Source organism: Lampetra planeri, chromosome 15 (genome assembly GCF_965212315.1).
Source record: "Lampetra planeri chromosome 15, kcLamPlan1.2.h2, whole genome shotgun sequence".
Taxonomy (NCBI): Eukaryota; Metazoa; Chordata; class Hyperoartia; order Petromyzontiformes; family Petromyzontidae; genus Lampetra; species Lampetra planeri.
Genome location: NC_136121.1, coordinates 7,996,345 through 8,019,315, shown reverse-complemented (window position 1 = coordinate 8,019,315; position 22,971 = coordinate 7,996,345). Strand labels below are relative to the sequence as shown.

Below are 22,971 nucleotides of genomic sequence, written 5' to 3'. Positions count from 1 at the left end.
TTGTAGTTATTTGTGACCGGGACGAGAAAATAAACTCACTGCAGTTGAAAACTACTTTAAATCATGGGGTGGCTGAAACTAAGATGCGAAGCTCGGCTTGCAGCCATGCTGACTCAGTGCTCCCACCCTTGAGCCATCCAGCCACCTCAGGGAGCAACATTGCAAAATGTTACAGGCAAGGATAGTTAAGCAGAGAGAGAAGTGCAACCTCTACTAACGGCCTCTCCTCACCATTTGTGGCTGTCCACTGCAATGAAGATTATGACATTAAAAAGTGATGCATTTTTAACCAGAAATAACATTGAATTCCAGCCCTAAGAAACCACAAGCCAGCCACCTGTTATGTGTATTATGAGCAGCTGACTTACTGGAGACACCTGCCACAGCTTGCCGGCTGGAGCCCGCCGCACTCTGTGCCTTCCCACCCGAGGACTTGATGTTCACCGACCAATTAGGATTTAGCGTCTTGGTGTAATCCAGCCGGCGGTACGGCTCATTGGAGGCACACACGTAGCTCTCGCCTGCCGAGTGTGAATCACACACCACACACAGATATGCTCCACAATATTATCCAATGTTCCACAGTTTGACAGAAGGATACATGACGTTCCGCAATATGATTTAACATTCCACAATATGACAGTGTTCCACAATATGACAGGGTGTTCCATAATATCTCACAAAATTCTAGGATATTGAGGTGGTATATCAATCTGCCCCATAGGTGTCATCATCATCCTCGAATGCTAAATAATGCTTATATTTCATTTCAAAGGGGAGTTTTCTTTGAAAGTGTAAAATCTTGCGGGATTTATGATAACGTTTTTAAGTGTGCATTACTGGTCCTTGCTATGGAATCACAAGTATTACTGTCTGTTATTTGGCATTGTGGATACTTATTACATATATATGCAAGTAAATGTCACCAGATTTGAGAGCCCCAAAGCGAATAGCATTCAAAGGAGAGAATGCAGCATGAAATGTTCCAAAATCCTTGCCAAAAATACATGAAACCTGTCACCACCCACGCCAGCATTTGAAGTGCTTGTGAACGGTGGTGACAGTTTTGTTAAGTAGTGATGATAACGTTGCTAAATCGTGGGAACTGAACTAGAATTTTACCCACAATACCCAAAAAAAATTGGGATGTTTTAATAATTTGTAGTTGACCACATCAATTTGCAAAAGGTTATTTGTTGACCTTCCTCGGGATTGGACGCAACCCAAGGGCAGGCCGAGGTTGACCTGGAGGCACATGATGCAGGCAGATTTTAGACATTATAATATCAGCCTGCATTCGTCATGGCGTGAGGGTTTCCTGACAATTAATTGTGAGGACCACTACACTCTGCCTGGGGCCTGAGACTGATTGAAATCATAACAATTAGCTTAAAAAGCCTCACTCAATATCAAATTGCATTTTGTAGGACGGTCCTGCATTGGGATGTTTGGCCAGTAACATTTATGTGCATTTGGCATGTGGGAGGAAAAACAAAGAACCTGGAGGACACTCAAGCATGTTAGGGGGTGACATACAGCGCTACCATCTCATGGCTATTGTGCAGCCCCACAACTTCAACACCTGGAAAGCCATAGTGTACGAATCAAGCTTAGCTCAGTTTATCTTCCAAGATCCACAGAAATTGGATGTGTTCAATATTATTTGGATATAGGCGAATCATTTATCTACGATTATAGATATATTCACCCGTGTTATTGCGGTCCACTGTTAATAACAGTTTCTAGGTGTCTCGAAGACTGCATTTAGAGTATTGCCACCATGCAGTCGTGGTATGTGATTGATGCTTTTTCAAGAGATCAATGTGTCACACATACAATATATTCAGTACCTAAAATATACTGATATACATGTATATGTGAAGGTGGTGCTTACTACAGATGCACAAGTTTGTGGTTACAAAATTTGAGTATATTTTAAAACAGGGTGCTAAATTCCCTCGTCGAAGTGGCTGTTAAAGACACATTCTCTAACATGTGCTGCTATGGCAAATAAAATTTGCCAACAGACAAAACCATAGTACAGATAATAATATCAGTTCAATCCTTGTATATTCGTTATACAAAACATCCTCATTTCGATCAAGAAATTGGATGTACCTTTGACGAAAGATAGAATTAACAAATCACAATCCTCAAAAGGAGCCACTCAAACCCAACTCAGAATCAGCCATGACGCTGGATGAAGGCCTCCCCAAGCAGGCACCATCTTCCACAGTTCCCCGAAACAATTTTCCCAGCACCTTCACACGCACTGCTTTCATTACTCGAGGTTCATCAACATGGCCTACATGTATATACATTTAAAAATATATATTTTAACTCTTGAAACAAACGCCGGTGAAACCTCGCAGAGGGGTCGTGGCTTGGCAAGAGTGTCAGGCGGCGGAGCTTTACCTTCCACCAGCTCATCCAGTGTGAGCATGCGGCGGCTGCCGTCGCACGTGTAGATGGCACGCACGCCCTGCGGCAGGTTCACATTGTCCGTGAGCGTGCGCGTCAGGTCCTCGAGCAGCGCGTCGAACGAGCGGAAGCGGTCCGGCGACACCGCGTAGACGATGCCACGGAAGTATCGGTCACCGTTGCGGTAGAAGCGCACCTTCTTGGCCTTCTTCTCGGTGCTGAGTGTGCGCAGCGTACGCGTGCGGTAGAAGCTGCAGTGCGCGCTGTGCGCGGGGCTTGGGAGCCCGTTGAGGCCACGAGAGCCACGGGAGTGGCGGCGGCCCTTATCGCGCTCGGCAAAGTGCTCGAACTCCAGGTCGCGGTCGTACGTGTGGGACATGGTCGCTCGCTTTTGTGCTCGCCGGGCCCAACCGGCCGGCTTCCCCTCGTTACGTCTTCTTCCCTCCTTCCTTTCTCTCCTACGAGACGACGTTGAGCGTTCGCCTACAAGACACTGCATGGAGACAATGTGGAATTTGAACGCTGTGGAATCAGTGCATCAATTATTATCATTGACAATCGATGTTTAAAAGAGCCAAATGACCCAAATACCGTTGAGATGGAGGACATCAACAATGCACAGAGTACAGGAAACACTATATGATGTTCCGTATAGTAACGTGCAAATGTTGCAGTATCACTAAAGAGCACACTGCTCAGCCAAATCACTACATTAATTGTATTATGTATGAATTTTAAATAAAGAACCGTTCATTATAATACAGGCCACTGACATGACACAAAAATGGATGGCATGTCAATAATTGATTTCATTGGAATTAATGTATTGTATTAAAAATAAAACACCATGTGAGAAGAAATGTTAATAAATGAATTATTACAACCCATGTATTTCACAAAATGAAGAGAAAATATATGCTGTCATATAAGTGTGTATTCAATTATTATTTATACCTGGCATTATATTTTCATGGACACCTCCCCCCCTGACAGCAGAAATGGTGGGGGAGGGAGTGGTATTTTCCAGAGCTCAGCTCCGGACAGCTCCAGCTGAAATTAAAACTCTGATTTATGATTTAGTGTAAAACGTCACCGTTAGCCATGATAAATACACTGCTGGATGAAAACCTCCTCAAGCCGTCGCCACTCTTAATGACCACCGAGGAGATGGAGCAACGAAATTGCCTCAAACGCGGATCCTATATGGATCGTTGAATCATAAAACAATACCACACGAATACTGTATAGTGTCCAATGTGACATACGCCAAATATTTTATATGGGAAAAAAACCACGTTTACTCTGTCATGGGTTCTCAGTTAAATGAAGGACAGTGTGCACAGTTAAACAAATATAATAATATATCACAGTATGTAATAACGCACACACAACAATTGAATGATTGAAGAGAGGGGGGGGGGTGGCATGCACACTCACCTAAGATGTGCACGGCGATGCTGGCGGCAGGAGGCCGTCCGTGATCGTCTCAGCTGCGAAGTCTTCGCTCCTTCTGCTCCCTGCAAGCCACGCACGAGGACATGGAGAGAGCATTCATCCACCCAGCTCTCTCTCTCTTCTCTTACACCAACCCAGCCCTCTCTCTCTCTATTCTCTTCTCTACGTCTCCTCTCCTCCCTCCTCTCTCTCTGCCTCCCATGCAACACAATGGCTCTGTGAGAGAGAGAGAGACGAGAGAAGGGGGAGGACGCGAGCGTGCAACACAAACCTCCGCTGGGGGAATACGACGAGGAGGGTGATGATGATGAAGACGACGAAAGGAGGGAGATGCAATTCTAACCGCGTTTCAACAGCATCCACCAGTAATCACCATTAAACACAGGCGTACACACACACACAGCACACATACACACAGCAGAGTGATGTATACTGCGCGTCTGTGTAAGATGATGATGGTTATAATCGGTGATAGAGCAATAGAAAATAAGCGGCAAGGTCACGATGGATTTTGTTGTTGTTTAAAGAAAGAAAGAAACAAACAAAAAAAATGACGCAGAGCGCAGTGCAGGCTGCTGCTGCTTCTGCTGATGATGCTGCTACTGCTGCAGATGGGGATGAGATGAGATGCCGAGCCGCAGGGGGTCTCTATGGATGGGGGTGATGGTGCTTCGTGCCTGGGCGCGGCTCCCCTGATGTCCATGCGTCTTCTGCACAATCTGCTGGGCGGGCATGTGCGGTCCGTGGTGCCGCACCACTAAAGCTCATCACGAAGCACAAAGTTCATGTTGCGACAACGACGCGTGCACACGTAGGCAGAGAAATCCATCGTTGTACTGAACTTCTATTCATCCATCGACGTGTATGCTCCGCTCCTTCGGGCAGCAGCAAGGTGAGGTGTCGTCTAATGACCTCTAGGAGCCATACACGACGTGACAGTCGTCCAGCAGTGGGTTAATTAATCATACTGCAGAATCTAGATTTGAAGCTTTCGTGACTGCAGGAACCCATACTCTTTGGTTTTTCGGTAAAGTCGCGTAGTTAGAAATAATGTAGTATATTCTTTCGTTTCGTGACTTTACCGAAAGAAACAAAGAGTATACGACAGTATATGACAACAAAAAGTTTTGCCGACTGGCTGGCTGGCTGGCGCGCAGGCGGGCGAGCGCGCAGCGGTGATGTCACCGCGCACGCCTGCGTGATGACGTCACACGCATCCCGCAACGTTGAGCCCGGTCGTGCGTGCTGACGTCACACCTCACACCCCCCCCCCACCACCCCGGCCGTGTATCCCGCCCAACAATAACCAGGCTACAGTCTACATTATAGACTGCCAGTACACTCAGGTTAATAACCAGACTACAGTCTACATTATAGACTGCCAGTACACTCAGCCAGCTCAATAACCAGGCTACAGTCTACATTATAGACTGCCAGTACACTCAGGTTAATAACCAGGCTACAGTCTACATTATAGACTGTCAGTACACTCACTCAGCTTAATAACCAGGCTACAGTCTATATTATAGACTGCCAGTACACTCAGGTTAATAACCAGACTACAGTCTACATTATAGACTGCCAGTACACTCAGGTTAATAACCAGGCTACAGTCTACATTATAGACTGCCAGCACACTCAGCCAGCTCAATAATCAGGCTACAGTCTACATTATAGACTGGCAGTACACTCACTCAGTTGAATAACCAGGCTACAGTCTACATTATAGACTGTCAGTACACTCACTCAGACTGTCAGTACACTCACTCAGCTTAATAACCAGGCTACAGTCTACATTATAGACTGTCAGTACACTCACTCAGCTTAACCAGGCTACAGTCTACATTATAGACTGCCAGTACACTCAGGTTAATAACCAGACTACAGTCTACATTATAGACTGCCAGTACACTCAGGTTAATAACCAGGCTACAGTCTACATTATAGACTGCCAGTACACTCAGCCAGCTCAATAATCAGGCTACAGTCTACATTATAGACTGGCAGTACACTCACTCAGTTGAATAACCAGGCTACAGTCTACATTATAGACTGCCAGTACACTCACCCAGATTAATAACCAGGCTACAATCTACATTATAGACTGTCAATACACTCACCCAGCTTAATAACCAGGCTACAACTACATTATAGACTGCCAGTACACTCACTCAGCTTAATAACCAGGCTACAGTCTACTTATAGACTGCCAGTACACTCACTCAGCTTAATAACCAGGCTACAGTCTACATTATAGACTGCCAGTACACTCACTCAGCTTAATAACCAGGCTACAGTCTACATTATAGACTGCCAGTACACTCACCCAGCTTAATAACCAGGCTACAGTCTACATTATAGACTGCCAGTACACTCACCCAGCTTAATAACCAGGCTACAGTCTACATTATAGACTGCCAGTACACTCACCCAGCTTAATAACCAGGCTACAGTCTACATTATAGAATGCCAGTACACTCACCCAGCTTAATAAACAGGCTACAGTCTACATTAGTGGTTCTTTGTTGTTTATTATTTTATTATAAAAAAAATACTTTATTTTATTTCACTAACACATGGGATGGACTTTTTTTTTACAATAATGTCTAATAGTGTATTGTATTACATTGCTCTGTTTTTTTCTTTTTTACCTTTTGTTTCATTATATCTAATGGCAGAGATTAGTGATTAATAAAGTACAACCATAACCACAATCATATAAACAGAAATCTTTGCATTGTTATATGAAGACAAGTCCAGATATTGTGGCCAAGGTTTAGCAAATTGTTGTTTTTATCTACATAGCATAGAAATAATTACTTTTAAATATTTTTGATAGCAATATATTGGGGGGGGGGACATTTTTTGAGCATATTTGAATATTGTGGATGTGACCCCCCAATATATATTATAATTACGGCCCCTTGCAAGAATCCATCCACGGCAGAGCCACATCTGACCGGCTCACCCACTCCGTGTAGCTTCCCAGTTGTTGACAAGGTCGGCCAGGCAGAATTTCAAGTTAACGTCCTCAAAGGCCGCATACGATTCGAGATAAACTAGATTTGAAGACAATACACGAATGTCTACAAGTACTAAACAACAGCCACCATCCATCAATACGACGGCGACGTAAACCACAGCGCTTGTGCCAACCTAGGTGCACATTGGGGGCGTATAAATTGTCAAAGGCTTGCTGGCAGGAGGCCGTGGACCCAGGTGTTGTTATGGCGTTATAACACGCGACAGTAATTTTACTGGAGCAGCTACACCTGATGACGGAGGCTTGTGTTGCTTCCGAAACGTCGTGATTTATTTTATTTATTTTTATTTATAAAAAATTTATTTTAGTATTAATGTTATTTCATTATTATTTTACCTACGTGACTTTACCGAAAGAACCTAAGAGTAAGGGGTTATAAGAGTTGGAGGACAGTCGTAATCACTGGCTGTGAGCCCCGTGGGTGTGCTCTGGTGGTGTGCGGCGGTGCCAGCTGCGCCGTGCAGGGGGGGGGGTGCAGGGGGGGGGTGCAGGGGGGGGTGCAGGGGGGGGGCGGGGGTGGGTGGGTGGGGGGCCAGGGGGGGGGGGCAGGGGCCGGCAGAGCTCACGCAGCTGCGGCGTGGGCAGCGATGCGGGTCCCGTGGGGCAGCGGCCCCCCACTCGCCCTCATTGTCTCTTGATTGCCCGCTAGCTCTCCTTGTATCTATCATGCCGCTTTCCCCGTCTCTATCATCTCCATCCTCTCCCTCCGCTGTCCTCTCGTCTCATCTCTGTCTTGACACGATCTCTCCTGAATCCCTCTGCACTGCGCAATCACTCCTCACTCGCTGTCGCCGTCCCCTTCTCTCTCCCTGTTCCCCAATCTCTCATTCTTTGTCTCCCCTATGCGCTTTCACCCCCCCCTCCGTCTCTCTTCTGTTTTACCGTCCTATGTCCTTGTCCCCTCTTCTCGGTCTGAATGTTCACTCCTCATCCCTGCTGCTCTCCGCCAGCCCCTCTCACTCTCTCTTGCACCCCATCTCATTGCTTCCTCTCGTCGTCTCCCCTCTCTCTGATCTCCCAGTCCACTGCGCGACATCGTGGCTTCGATTGCACATCAGGTTTATTACTCGACTGCAATCACCAGTATTGTAAATTGTCATGGTTTAAAAAAACATTAACACAGCTTTTATAGAAATAACACTACGTATGCGATCCACTGCGTTACAAATACACTTTATATTTTAAAATAACCAAATGGATGGAACCAGATACTGAATGTGCAGCATTCTAGCGTCCACTGTGTGACATGGGATATTGCCCAAAACGTCGATCACGTTTGTTTCTGCGATAGGAAAAAAACGCAAACCAGAAGGCATTTTCTGTTATAACTCAGCCACTTATTTCTCATCCCCACACCCATTGTCATTGATATAAATGGCCTTGAGATTTTGCGAAAGGCGATATATACACATGTAATCTGTAATTATTATTATTTAAAGAAGATAATTGCCCAAACATCGCAATCCAGGGACCCGTCCTGAAATCCTGTCGTGTCTTGCGACCCATCTCGGCGTTTTATAATAAAAAAAATTAAAATGCATTACTCACCGTTGTCATTACTACGGGGGGGGTAGGTGTTGTTCTAAACAAGCGTGGTTATCACCTAACAGTGGCTAGAGAATGGCTGATTGAATAAATCTTCAGAGGGATGAATGAATGGATGACGTCATTACAGTAAAGCCACGTGCGCGCCGACCCATGGCCACGCCTGCGGTCACGTGCCCGCGTCTGGGCCAATGGAGAGCGGTCGCCCGGGCACCGCACGACATCGCCATGGCAACGGGCGCGCTAAGCCTCCCCGTTATGAGCGGCTCGGCATTTATCGCCAACAATAACAACAAACAAATAACTTAACAATGACTACAATAGCAAGATAAAGCGGGAGATCGTTGTGTTTTCGTGCGGCTCGCCTTGACGCAGCTGCGGACGTACCGCGAGCTGCAACGCGCCGTGTTTGAAACTGTAGGCCTAGGCTCGCCTGACCCTGTTATTGTTCGTAGAGTTTATATTTGTTGATATTGCAACATTTAATTGTTGACTTTGTTTATAAAGACTCCAAGCGTAAAGATGATGGAACTTAATCTCAGCCGCGTGGACTACCTGCAAGTGAGTGTTCGGTCAACATCATAACCATCATCAGTGATTACATTTAAAAACAATAGTTACAGATTACAATGAATTATAATTGTAATAATACTTCACTGTCATTCAATTAAGAGGTATTCTTCATTAGCATCGTCGTCAGTCGCAAACGTCAATCACTTAAGAGTTTTTATAAATCGTCATCTGTTTTGAATAACCATCAGCATAATGAATCAGAACCATCAGCATTGAGACAAATCAATTTTGCAAGGGAGACCTTTCACTATTTAACTGCTGTACATGCTCGTCAATTTGCATTAAGTGATTCCTTTAGATCAGTGGTGGGAATATATGAAGTAGCCCATAACAAGAATGTAATAACGGGTCATTTAAGCCGAGTAAAATGAACAACACAATTGTAAGAACACATTAAAGGAAGCAATGTTTACACTAAACATACATAGATACAGATCCGTACACGTTCCATAATTGTAAACCAGAAACGTCTTTGTATTATAAATAAATGGACAGAACATTGATGCCCACTATTTAACTGTTCTTCGCTGCACAGGTCACTTCTGCAAAAAAATGTGTTTTTCTCTCAACAAACTTTCACCTGATTAAAGGAAATATTTACCACACACGGTGTTATTTTATGGACAATCAGTGCCATTCCATGCATAAATGCATGTCGTATTTAATTAACACCGTGATATAAAACCATGTGGGAGGCTACTGATATACATTCTCATTGAGAAGGACTTGGAAGACACTGTAATAAAACAATATTTTCTTATTTTGTAAATTTGAGCCAGACATTAATCACCCAAATGTAAGTTTGGTATTTTGGTAGACATTTAAAACACGGCATGCACTACGCACCATATGGCAAGGTTAATTTATTTAGAAGTCTTTGCACCAATACCTTACAGTAAGTAATCTGTATTCTATGTTAAGCAGTAAGCTGCCTGTTTATTGCTGGAGGGCTGCCCATGTCTTCTTAGGGTGGAGGCAGTGTGAGCTGGTATAACTTAAGGACTTTAGAGATGATTAACATAAATTTCGATTTAAAGCTTTCGTGACTGCAGGGATTCATATTCTTGGTTCTTTCGGTAAAATCATGTAGAATGGAAATAATAAAATAATAATAAATAAACCAATTAAATTATCCCTTCTACGTGACTTTACAGAAAGAACCAAGAATATGATTAACATAATTAGATGCAACAGTAGCCACTCTAACCCGAAGATGATGTTGTGATCAAGTGCTGCCTACAACAACAATTGATCCTTATGGCGGTACCCCGGGGTGACCAAATAATACTAAATGGCCGAGGCAATTAAATATTTTATTTCTGGGACACTCTTTTTTCCAGGGGTGTACTTAACTCCACGACTGGGGTACCAATCCAAAATCAGTGCCACTCCGCGATGTCGAAACGCAGCGATGACGATTACGCCGAAATCCCAAGCACCAAAGTGCATCGTGTACAGCTCGTCGATACGAGTCGATTGCCACATCGCCGACCATCAACAGAGACTAAAGATGACTGCATCACGGACATTATGCGAGAGCCGGGTACTATGGTACCCCGGGGTAACCACCATAAGGTCCATTTGTTACCTACTCAGTTGCACATCCAATGTTTCAAATTTCAAAGCAACGTATCGGAGTTTGCTTATTAGAGTGTACTTTACTTGTATTTTTAAATACTATCATGTTTGAACAAATGAAACTTTTACCGTAGGTGGGAGTAACATCACAGAAAACCATGAAGCTTTTGCCACCTTCGGGACGCAGAGCCATGCAGAAGGTATGGGGGTCTGGGACTTTTTGTTTTTGCTGTTGTTGCTTTGCCGTCCTTTGCCCAAGCTTGCTTTTGGTGTTGCCAAAGCGGCAGGAATGTATGTACTTGTAAAATTTGTACTTCTATCCTTTATGTATATTGATATATTTTTTGCGACTTGCTTACATTTTCTCTAACTTGCACTTATAGTTTGTTTTTATTGTTTGCCGATGTACCTTGCTGACAAAGCCCTACTACTGGACATCTGTGAAAACGAGTTTCATAGCTCATCGGATTTATTTAGCCTAAATAAAGATACTGATTGTTTAAAATGCACCTTGCCATCTCAGGTAGTGCTGCCAAAAATGAAGTTTATGCGTACGTGTGAAATCATCTCCGCCTCTCAATTTACCCAGGACTTACATATTACTCATAATTCGACTCGACTGTGTGCATTTACTTACAACCATTTATAATTGACAAACTTGACTCTTTCACTGTATATGCTGAGCTTGAAGATGGATTTCATCAAGGGGGTTTAATAGACAAGCTAGACAGAAACAGCACCCTCTGAAATTGGCTGAGAATTATACAGCGTGAAATTAATCAGTTTACTTGGTTTAACAAGTATTATCATCCTTGTTTGGTGGTACACAGAGTCCTCAATGGTGATCTGGCACTGCACCACACGATTGGCTTCTTTATTAAGCCTGGTTTTGCTTCAAATTGTGTTTAGGCGTTGCATTGTACATTGGACATAATTGGATTATTTCGTATTTCCGCCTGCCATCACAAAGCATACTATTCATAGTGCATCTTAGCCTCAATTGCAGTGTTGTACTTTTATTTAAAATGAAACATCTGTTAATTTGTGTACTATTCATAGCTCAAAATTTTGCGGCACTGACTGCCAGATGACTAATATTGGTCTGCATTTCTATGTTTAACTTAGGCCCTTTGGAGTGGGCTGTTGGGCTGTTGTACTGCATCAACAATCGTAAATGTCATGACTTTGCGCAGGCGGGGTTTTTTCTCTTAACTACACTGCCGACAAATAAAGCGTGCTGTAGTATAGCTACAATGCACAATTATGACATTGCAGAATGTTATATAAAGGCATGCTTTAGACATACATACTGGAGTAGCACCTGCTTGAGTGCGCATTTGATTCGTGTTGAGCTGTGAAGCCTCTGACCAAATCACCAGAATTGCCCAATCTGGTCACTTATCTGAAACTAAAGAGGCTTAAGCCTGGGTATTGCTTGGCAGGTTGTTATAGGCTGGAGAATTAAGTGCAACAAATCCTATTGTTCTACTGTACTTCTATACTCCCATCTATGCTCCTCAATTTCAGTAGCTCACACTGGACAGTATGGTGAGGTATGGTCAAATAGCCCCCACTACCTGCACAACATGAGGAAGCCCTCACCCAGCAGTGGATTGAAAATGAGCTGTATATGCTTACACATGAGCAGTGAAAATAACCTTATGCAATGTTGAAAGCACATGTTCCTTTGCTGGAAAAACATTGTGGACACCACTTAGGGAGTGGTGAAGCTTAGTATTGTTCAGAATTTACACCTATTTTCTGAAGGATTATTTTCTAAAAGCCAGTTTTTATTTCCTTGCTACAGGTTGCTGTTGGAGACCAAACCGGCGTCCTCACGTGCTTTGGCATCAAGAAAGGCGAAGTCGTGGTACATGGGCAAGCCAATACTTAACCAAAATGAATAAAAATGAGTCAGGACCATATAACTAGTATATATTTCTGATTGAAAGCGAACTTGTGCAATTAGTATTTAATTGAAAACTCATAGTACAATATCTTAAAGCCAGATTGTCACATTAATACTGAGAAAACCTCATGACCCAATGCCACAACATTCCCAAGCAGATTTAAATCGATTGTTTCTAAGTGCTGTCTTTAGGAATATGTAAGGGATACATGATTGTACTTTACTGGAATGGCATGAAGCCTTGAGTTATCGATGTAATTTCAAGGAGACTGCATTCGTGCTTGTGACAGTAATGTCTGGTGCTGTGGGCAACAACCCCGTTTAAATTTAACTTGGAAATTAAGTGTCTGGAGGTTTGGTTGATTTCAAGAATCTTAGTAATTGTAATAAATATAGTTCAGCATTCCATTCAGTTTTTTTTATAACATTCACTTTATTTATAACTGGCAAACATTTTAAAAACATAAAGTGGATGTGGACAAAGATTTGAAAGTAGAATGCTAAGTATGACATTGAAGTCTTTGCTGTCAAAATCATGCTTCTGTATGACTTGTCCTTGTGCACTTGGGTAACAATAATCAACATCAAGCTGAAAAATCTACTATCGCAGAAGAGTGCATTGTTTCTGCTTCACCTGAATAATCTCTAGGTTTAGTGGCTCAAAAACGTTCTCTTTTATCCGATGCCCTTCAGCCAGTGTTCAAGACACTGCCAGGCCCAAAGCTGCAGCGGCTGGAGCTGGGTGGCGCCACTGGCACCCCCCAGGAGAAGGTGTTTGTGGCTGCGGGGCCCGAGGTGCGCGGCTTCACCAAGAAGGGAAAACAGTTCCTGAACTTCGAGACAAACATGGCGGAGAGCATCCAATCGATGTGAGCACAAATAACCCCCCATCACTGTGTCTGCCAGCTGGCACACTGGACTAGCACTTTACCCTGCTCTTACGATGTCACCTTTCAGTTATAATAAAAAAAAGATTTAGATAATTTTGTCAGCGACTTTGATATGCTTGTTTTAAATTACTGAAATTGTTTCTGTTGTCTATACTTGCAATGTACTCGTTAAAATGATGGCATGATAAAATTGTGGATATTTGTAAAATATGAAAAAATAAGAAGTTTTACCCATTCTGGCAATAAAACAGGTGTTAAGATGTTAAACACCAAACAGAAACCTTTATCAATGAATCATGTCTGCAATAACCACACGTACTTGTGGTGAACATGCAAAAAAACCACTGATAATATATTTTGTAAAATGTTTTTCAGTTATAAATTAAGTGAATGTTGTAAAAAAAACACTTCATGGAATGTTGAACCTGGTTTATTACAATTACTACGATTCAAATCTAAAAAAATATTTGTGGTGTGTTGATGTGCAGATTGCTAAGCTCACCAATGTGATAAGTAAATTAACCTAGCATGAACATTTCTCCTGAATTTTACCACACCATGTAAAATTTTATTACATTGCATTGGAATTACATTGACACAACTTTCTGCCATCTATGTGGTCCATGTGTGGTGGAATTGTTTTAAGTTGGGTAAATTGCAAAGGATGTATAAAATGTAATAAATGAAAACCAACCCATAGCCCGTTAGTAGGTGGAAACTCATGGCATGCATTGCACTCTCTTCAGGTATGTCTCCGGTGCAGACCTCTTCCTGTGCGGAAGCTATATCTACAATCACTACAGGGACTGCCAGGACAAGAACTACTTTCTCTCCACGGACAAGATCAGTGACCTGCTCTGTCTGCCGGCCGAGCGCGTGCCGGACCTCACGCCTGTCCTGGCGTGCAACGACCGTGTGCTACGGGTGCTCAAGGTTGGCTACTGATGTATCCTCGCACACATTAGTTATGAAGTCTATACACGGATTGTATGTGTTTTTTTACCACTCTTGTCACGCAGTCATGTTATTTGCCATATATTTCAAAACTAATCTGACCATTCTGCTGCAAGTGTGGATGGATGTCTGCCCTGACATGGCTCCATTTTTTGGATTTTCAGCAATCAAGTTTACGGTACGAAATGGAGGTACCCGGCTCACCGTCAGTGCTCGCCCTGTTTGGTAGAAATGGAGGTAAGAAACCTGCGAAACTGTCTGTAACATCTTCTTGGTTCTTTCGGTAAAGTCACGTAGAAGGGAAATAATAAAATAATACAAATAAAACATGATAAAATAATTCTCACGACGTTTCGGCCACAACGCAAGCAGCCGTCCTTAGGTGAAGAACAGGTCTGTCGGAAAGACAGCGTCTGAAATGTCTGTAACATCTGCATTGTTGTGGTGATACACGGCAAGGAGCTCACTTGATGTGTCACTGATGCTGCCGGTTGTCTTGGCGTTGCCGGTGGTGGTGGCTTTGACGATGTGTGCAGGAGACAGTGGACAGGATGTTCTGTATGGCACTGCGGATGGAAAGCTAGGGTTGTTGCAGATCAAGCCGACAGAGGCGACACATCGCTGGGAAATTGTCAACGAAAAGCGGAGGGGAGGTGAGAGCGCTTAACTCCAGCTGTATTTTACATTAACAGAGCTACATATGTCTTATAGCTTGAATTATTGTGGATTTTACGCATTGTTTAGCATTCAAAAGACGGGCAGTCAAAAGGCTTTGGCAGTGGAATATGAAAGGCATGCATAGGTCAACGCATTTGGAGTGCCTAGTGGACATTTTAGTAAACAAAATTGAACGAGCTGCTGAAAACTCTAAATTGTTACTTGTAAATTTTTATATACATGTTAGAATTTAGTCAGATAATGTGGGGTTTTATCAGAATATTCATACTGGAGAAATCCGATGAGCTATAAAGCTCTTTTTCACAGATGTTCCAGTAGGGGTGGGTCAGAATGTTACAACAACAAATACTAAAACACGATATGAGTGCAAAGTATATGAAAGGTAAACAAATCACTTTAAAAATATACAAATAAAACTGAACTATTTTCATCTTGCCAAAAAAGTGTCATTGGATATATGTCCTTGTACACCGATATGAGGCATGGGCAAAATGGAGGAAAGTGACACATTAAATAAAAGCGATGTACTTAACGGCTGCCTGGTAATGCGTCTGAATGAAGGTCATACGCTGACGGTTTGCACAGTCGCGATATGAGTATTGATCGGTGCGTGTGACTTGGTTCTGCAGGCGTGCTCTGCATGGACTGCTTCGACATCCTGGGGGACGGTGTCAAGGACGTGCTGGTGGGACGGGATGACGGCACGGTTGAGGTGTATGGCTTCGACTCCGTGGGTGATCCTGTGCTACGCTACGAGCATGTAAGACGGGTGGGGGGTGATGAACGTAGTGTGTGTAGGAAGTGGCTTGTATGACCGGACCCATCTTTCATGTTGGCAAGCACAGCATTTGCTCGATGACGCCTAATGTGTATGCATGGACACATCTGTGAAGCCAAGGGGCAAACAATGTCCCGTGCGCATTACAAGAAGACAGTAAGCTGCACGCAAGTGTAATATGCCCTAATTGTTCTTATTGCTCTGTTTGAAGACACACATGGGGCACCAGCTGTAGATAAATCAATGTCTAGATTCATGCTTATTTATCTATTTTTACAAAAATCATCCAGCACCTGTGGTTCATTGTGTACGCAGGCTCTTTCTGAAAGCATCACATCGATTCAGGGTGGCTGCGTTGGAAAGGATGGCTACGATGAGATCATCACAGCCACATACGCAGGTAATTATTTCCCACTGACATTTTCCTGTTTTAGCAATGCAATCCTACACCTGTGTCTGAACCGGAGGGTACTTACCTGCTGCTGCTGCTGGTGCCCGCTCCGCACAGGCTGGGTGTCTGGGCTCACCACAGAACCTTTGCAGAAGTCGGTGGGATCTGGCGAGGAGGTGAAAATTAGTCGGGAGATGCAGACTAAACTCGACAACATAAGGTACCACAGTGGGGGTTATGTGCATGCATATGGGTGCCAGGACACATCCAAATCATCCACTGACTAAACCATCACAGTGTCAAAGTGAACTTAAGCCTTTGCCACCCTGCAAGCATTGCCGATTCTTTTTTTATTTCATCCCACAGGGGGAAACTACTGCATGGATATAATATATTACACGTTTTATTTACATATATGTACCCCTTTTTGCGAGTACAAGCCCCACCCCCACAGCGGAGTCGGCTCCATCTAGCCCCTGCATATGCGCTGATCTCATCGCTACATCTGCGCGGTGGCTGCCCACTCAGATGTGTTCGCTTCTTTGGCTGCCACTCGTTAGTATCGACTGCTGGTCGTCCCTTCCAATGACGTTTCCTGTTAAGGCTCACTTAATTTTCTTAACAGTCAATTTGATGTCTCAAATTTGAATGTGCTCTGCCTCTAAATGTGAGTTAAAACTTATCTTCCGATACTTGGGACACTTTTAAGATTTTGTTCCATTTTCTTTGTCAGTGTCTTCATTATGAGCTATGCAGTGGTTTAAAAACAATCTTAGTTTAAGAAAAAAAAAATACCTTCACAACCAGTGTTTTTAGGAACTGTGGGCTGCTGCAATAAATTAAACTGAAAACTGAAACAGAAGTTGTCTAAGTTACACAAAACTATATCCACGTTCTTAAGGATCATTGTAAATTCCCGAGGCTCAAACAACCAAACTAAAATAACGTTCCAATATCCTTAGAGTAAAAGGAGAAACATTCAACCCGTTCTACAAGACTGTCTTCTTTAAATATATGTTTTGTATGCTAAACACGGTTGTTAATGATACAGATGACAAAGACATTTACATTCAAAGAAAATACTACCTCTGTAGTCATAAAAAAATACTTCTTTAGATGGTGGACCCAACTTTTATAAGCCTGAATCTCAGTGGTGCTTGCTCAGGATTCTACCATAGCATAAGTCCTCAGAGCCACCCAATCACTTCTAGCTTTATTCATTATTGATGCATATGTACACATCACATGTCAACAATTATTAGCACCACAATTTGATTTGGGGGCTTGGAACACCTTTCCTGTCAAAATAAGGCCAGAGTCCTTGCTGACTGATAAAATTAAAGTGTTACATAAGCTGGGATTTGACAATTACATTTACACAGACTTCAAATTGTTCACTTCCAGCCAAATCAAACTCAGGTCATCACTGCACTATGGTGTTATAGTAAGCCAGAGCTGATTGAAGTCTATGCTAAAATTATATTGCAATAATACAATGGCAGAATGAGTACAACCTTTTTTATGAACCACTATAAGGCTTTTTACAGAATGCAGTATATAATCACTAAAGCACATGTACTGTACATACAAACTTAGCAATAAAGACATGTTCATGAAAAAAAATCCCAACTAAAGCAGTCTTACAAAAAGACCGCATATGGCAGGGTCACACCACATATGATTAAATGCAAGTACAGTATACCTACAAACTGCTTGTCCATAGCATTTCCTTACAAATATCAATAGGTTACATCATGAGACCTCCTTTGCCAGTACCAAAATATGAGAAGAGGTTTTCCACTTTTTTCTGGCAACAAAACTGAAACCTTTTACAAGGAATCATGTCTGCATTAACCACAGTACTTGTGGTCAGAATGCAAATAAAAAACACTCTGATAATATATGCGTCTTTGAAACTGATTGGTCCACACCAGAGACAGCTTTCTTTTTAGACTAGGCTCAATATATTATCAGAGTATGTTTTTTGTTTGCATTCTGATTGATTCCTTGTAAAAGGTTTCAGTTTGGTGTTCTAACATCTTAACACCTGTTTTGTTGCCCGAAAAAAGGGGAAAACCTATTCTCAATAGTAATAGGTCTCCTTAAGTGCGATGGTTGTGGTCACCGTTGGCTCTGTGCGGTCCCAGGGCAGAGCTGGAGCAGCTCCAGCTGCAGGTGATGACGGAGCGTGACCACTACCAGCTCACGTCGCAGTCCGACTCGGCGGTGGCCACCGTGCCACTCTTCCACGTCAATGACCGCTTCACGCTGGGCCGCGACGACGCCAGCTACGTTCTGTCCATCGAGGTGCAGACAGCCATGGATCACGTCATGCTGCAGGTCAGGGGTCGCAGCAGTGTTTGTGCTCACACGACGGATCCGGAGATACAAAAGGACTCTATGGGGTGATGTGTTTGCAGTGTAATCGAGAGCTTGCAGTGCCCTATTTACATACTGTTGTGAGAAGTTTACAAGGGGTGTGCCCCACCCAGTCTTCCTTTATGATTCATATGCTGACATGGGCGGAGTCTTTGTTATTGTTGTGTTTTTTTAATAGGAAACTATGAAGGGCAATGTTAATTTAACACACAATTGTTTGAGCAGTGTAAAAATAATGTAGAAGTTATACAAACTGTCCATAAATTTTGTAACATAAGCCATGTATAGTATATCACAAGATGACGTAAGACATGTTTACCAACTTTGTCTTTAAATATCGTGTTTCTCTCTATAGTTATCAACTGTGTTATACTGGTAGGAACCTCCTGGTTACACCAGCCCACAGGGGATTATTGTGTCCGTCGTGCAGGGAGGGGCTGGATGGGGAGGGAGGGGCTGGGTGGGGAGAGTGGGGAGGGGCTGGGTGGGGGGTGGGGAGGGGCTGGTCACCCCGTGGTGCCCTTATAAAACTCAACGTTTAACCTACTCACGCCGTCTTGTGCCCGCCCACAGTCGGGCATATTTGCGGAATACACCACGCCGCCGTTGACCCTGGCCATTGACCGAGCAACCCAATGTTCCTATCAGCTCCCTCCGCAGGAATGTGTTATACAACTATGTTAATTGAAAACAATGTAATGCATCTTAATGTTGTGAGTCAACTTGTGCCTTCATCTCCCGTTTGTGCTGTAGAGCGACGTGCCCATAGATTTACTGGATGTGGAAAAAAACTCGGCTGTGGTGAGCTACAGCGCTTGTGACACCGAGGTTAGCAAAAACATTGCAGTATGAGCACAATTATTACATATTCCCTTGCCTGCAAGATGTCACTTTAAACTCATGTAGAAGGCTTTGAGCAGGAGCAATGCACAGTCTCCCAATATATAATAATTGCACAGAAACGCTGATCTGGGGTGCGATCCAAACCGTTATCCCTAAATGTCTGAGGTTACTCATCGCTTTGTTTTCACAGTTAAACGGCAACTTCCTTCTGGCAACATACCGATGCCAAGCCAACACTACACGCCTGGAGTTAAAGGTTGGCAGAATTGCACAGCACCACAATTAGCTGTATTGGCTACAAGCCAAGAAGAAAGCCACATTTTAAAGTGCATTAATATATAACGAGGCAGCCCACATACAAATCAGGTCCTTCTGCTAGTTTGTCTCTTTCCCTTATCACGTACATTCACGCTAATACAGTACAGTGAAACCTCAATCTAATGTTCTTCATGAGACTGAAAACCGAACATTAGATCCAGAAAATATTGAATCGGGGATTATTATTTTTTGCCATAAAAACCACATAACTTATCTTGTGTGGTTTTCTGCTTCTATTTCCCATTGCTTCTCCGATGCTCTATATATGTTTTCAAAGCTTCTCACCTCACTCTACTCTCTCGTGTGGTGTCTGATTCTCTCAACACATCTGTGCTCTTTCTTGTTTTGCTCCATATATCTCCGTGCCTCATCTCCTGACTCTCTCGCTCCATACATCTCTATGCCTGCCTTGTTTTTGTAACGCCAAGAATCTTCCACCTCTCCGGCACCACGTGCCCTGATGCTCACTCATGACGTTTCCTAGCAACCACGTTATTACCGAGTGCCAGGCCACATAGAGTGAATTGGATACAGTCACATTACAAGGATGTGTGGATTGAAAGAAGTCGAGACACAACATGAAGTATTGGAATAAGAAAAGCAGACACCACACAGAGATGCATTCATCAGAGAGTCAAATATTTAAGTTACTTTTAGAGAGAGCCATTCAGTCCATCTGGCTCATTAGGGCAGCTGGAAGGCAGCACGACCACCAACATTTGCCCAAGCTTGTGGGTTTGCCACTCGCAGAGGAAACTTGCGATGTAAAATTCCAATGAAGCAACATGCGGCTTTATTTTAATTTGGACTATGGCGCGGCGTACAATGACCTATTCTTGCGAATGACGTTACGGGACCTATAACGTCCACTGTGAAGCAAGTGGCACATATTTTTACAGTTAATACACCAACAGCGTGAATCAGGACAGCCACATAGGTGATGAAAGCACTGCGTCACCTCTCGTTACGATGACGCAGAGATGACTTTCAGCACATACCATCATCGTGGTTTGGGAAACTTTCGAAGAAAATATATTGAATATGTACGGTAGAGTGTTTTGCTTTTGTATGATAGACAGTAAAACCGTAGTTTTGTGGATGTCTTGACCCGAAAATTGTTACATTGTGCCAATGGGGATATTGTGAGTCCTAAAAAGAGATTATTGATTTGGAAAAGCACAAGGAATGGGAATGTAATGACAAAGTTTTAGTTTACTATATTGTGACATCTTCCTAGAATGCCTTACTGGGAAATCATTATTTCCTTTCCGGTTCAAGATGGGAGGTTTTATATGTGTACAGAGATGTGCTAATTCATCACATTCGCATTGTGCAATTTTCCCTTATTGTGCAGTCAATTTTAAAATGCTGCCCTCTTGTGTGTAGTTTTAAGCGGTGTAGTTCATGTGAAAAAAAAAATCACAATGTCAGTGCAGGTTTTTTTTACACGAGGCTATGTTTCTACTGTCGCAAGAAGTGCACAACGCGGCCTTTTAGACGCACACAAGGCACACCTGTGATCACTGCGACGGTCACGGTGCACAGATCCGCTCCATCGAGGGCCAGTACGGCACGCTGCAGGCTTACATCACGCCACGCCTGCAGCCCAAGACCTGCCAGGTGCGGCAGTACCTTATCAAGCCGCTGTCGCTGCACCAGCGCGTGCACACCATCGACGCCAGCCGGTCAGCCCCACAATAAAACAAACATGATGCACTACATTCTTATTACGCAGAGTGATCGAAGAGAGTTTATGACCCACATTGCATGGGACTGGCGCGCCACTTTGATAGAAATGTGGGCGTGGTATTTGCGGTAGGTACCTTCACCCTTACATATGGTGTTACCATGCGGTTAACTACACCGTTAAAACAAACAGAAGGGTTACCTCTGCTCTATATTTACCAACAGGACAGCTAATTGCATTACTATTTGTATATGTACAAGTTTGTGCATTGTGCCGGAACATGAATCATAGTTTGCATGCAAAGGCTATATTCACCTATGATACAACAGTTTAGAACACGTTTCAGTACATTTTCAGGTAGCTTTATCCCAATTTTCCATGTTCATAGCTGTGCTCGACAAAGTACAGGAAGGACCAATTGTGGCTTACAGCAATTGTGTCTTTTTTCAGGCCGATGAACACGCTGTCACTGACGGGCCAGTTCAGCTGTGCAGAAATACACTCGTGGGTGGTGTTCTGCCTGCCCGAGCTCCCTGAAAAGGCTCCAGTGGGGGACAGCGTCACGTACTACTTCCAAAACACCTTCCTGGAAACACAGCTGGAGTGCGTTTACAGGTAACAACGGGTGGCAGCCGGCGGCTTTTAGATTTTTTTGTTAATTTGTTATTCTGTTGAACGACTTGTACAAGACCTGTGCATTGTGATTAATGATTTTCACCATGCAATCAGCACCCATCAAAGCTGGTAGCAATTGGGAACATTTTATGTGGGGAAAAAGCTTCAAAATAAATAGCCTCTCCTGTGACCTCTGGCAGTGTTGGGGTTTTCTTAAGTTACATAAATGTAAGATTTCCTTAACTTTTTCATATTTTCCAATTTTCCTTAAAAAAATGTTATCACGTTGAACTTCTTTCACGCCGTACGCAGCTAAACGTGAAAATCAGAGGTTATCTCAATGGAAAAGTGCTGGATCAAATAAAGGATACGAATTAATAACTGAATGGAAAACAATGCACATTGTCCTCTACAGGAAAGGAGAGGGGGTGTTCAAGTCCGACAACATCTCTACTATCTCCATCCTCAAGGACATTCTCACTAAGGAGGCCACAAAGAGGAAGATTAACCTCAACATCTCCTACGGTGAGATTGATGCCAAGTGGCCAGATGTTAACCTTCAGCAAAGTACAGGCATAGTAACATACACTGTTGTTAAATCCAAGAGACGTCATATTGACTGCTAAGGAAAGTTAAGTGGGCTTGGACAGGACACATCACTAAAACGGTTGATGTCCAATGAATGAGGCTGGTGATGAGATTGGCAGCCAGTGGAATATCATGCACAACAGGCTGACCACTGTGTAGCGGTAATAATGAGATTAGCTCATGTCCAGGAGCAAAGTGCATTATGGGACCATGGGGAATGGCGATGATGTGGTTAAGCCTCCATCTGGCAGTGGAATGAACATGGCTGATAAGTGTGATGCTTCAAAAAGCTGTCAGATGTCTGAAATAAGCCACTAATTCTGACA

The 22,971-nt window shown here is 43.3% G+C and overlaps 2 protein-coding genes across 2 annotated transcripts in view; one reads left to right on the top strand and one right to left on the bottom strand.

Moving 5' to 3' along the window:
* LOC144722677 (serine/threonine-protein kinase DCLK1-like) overlaps positions 1 to 4,091 on the bottom strand; it is a 60,559-nt gene extending 56,468 nt beyond the window's left edge. The window contains exons 1-3 of the mRNA XM_078600978.1: positions 3,859 to 4,091; positions 2,416 to 2,914; positions 369 to 521 (exon numbers count right to left, since the gene is read on the bottom strand). Coding sequence (XP_078457104.1) covers positions 369 to 521; positions 2,416 to 2,800 — 538 coding nt within the window. The 5' untranslated portion in view covers positions 2,801 to 2,914; positions 3,859 to 4,091. The remainder of the gene's footprint in view (positions 1 to 368; positions 522 to 2,415; positions 2,915 to 3,858) is intronic.
* Positions 4,092 to 8,673: 4,582 nt separating this feature from the next.
* BBS7 (Bardet-Biedl syndrome 7) overlaps positions 8,674 to 22,971 on the top strand; it is a 16,780-nt gene continuing 2,482 nt past the window's right edge. Inside the window, exons 1-16 of the mRNA XM_078600974.1 lie at positions 8,674 to 9,025; positions 10,750 to 10,815; positions 12,423 to 12,485; positions 13,218 to 13,393; positions 14,161 to 14,347; positions 14,533 to 14,605; positions 14,905 to 15,021; positions 15,676 to 15,806; positions 16,140 to 16,224; positions 16,333 to 16,435; positions 18,363 to 18,555; positions 19,348 to 19,422; positions 19,628 to 19,693; positions 21,301 to 21,440; positions 21,893 to 22,057; positions 22,473 to 22,582. Coding sequence (XP_078457100.1) covers positions 8,987 to 9,025; positions 10,750 to 10,815; positions 12,423 to 12,485; positions 13,218 to 13,393; positions 14,161 to 14,347; positions 14,533 to 14,605; positions 14,905 to 15,021; positions 15,676 to 15,806; positions 16,140 to 16,224; positions 16,333 to 16,435; positions 18,363 to 18,555; positions 19,348 to 19,422; positions 19,628 to 19,693; positions 21,301 to 21,440; positions 21,893 to 22,057; positions 22,473 to 22,582 — 1,789 coding nt within the window. The 5' untranslated portion in view covers positions 8,674 to 8,986. The remainder of the gene's footprint in view (positions 9,026 to 10,749; positions 10,816 to 12,422; positions 12,486 to 13,217; positions 13,394 to 14,160; positions 14,348 to 14,532; positions 14,606 to 14,904; positions 15,022 to 15,675; positions 15,807 to 16,139; positions 16,225 to 16,332; positions 16,436 to 18,362; positions 18,556 to 19,347; positions 19,423 to 19,627; positions 19,694 to 21,300; positions 21,441 to 21,892; positions 22,058 to 22,472; positions 22,583 to 22,971) is intronic.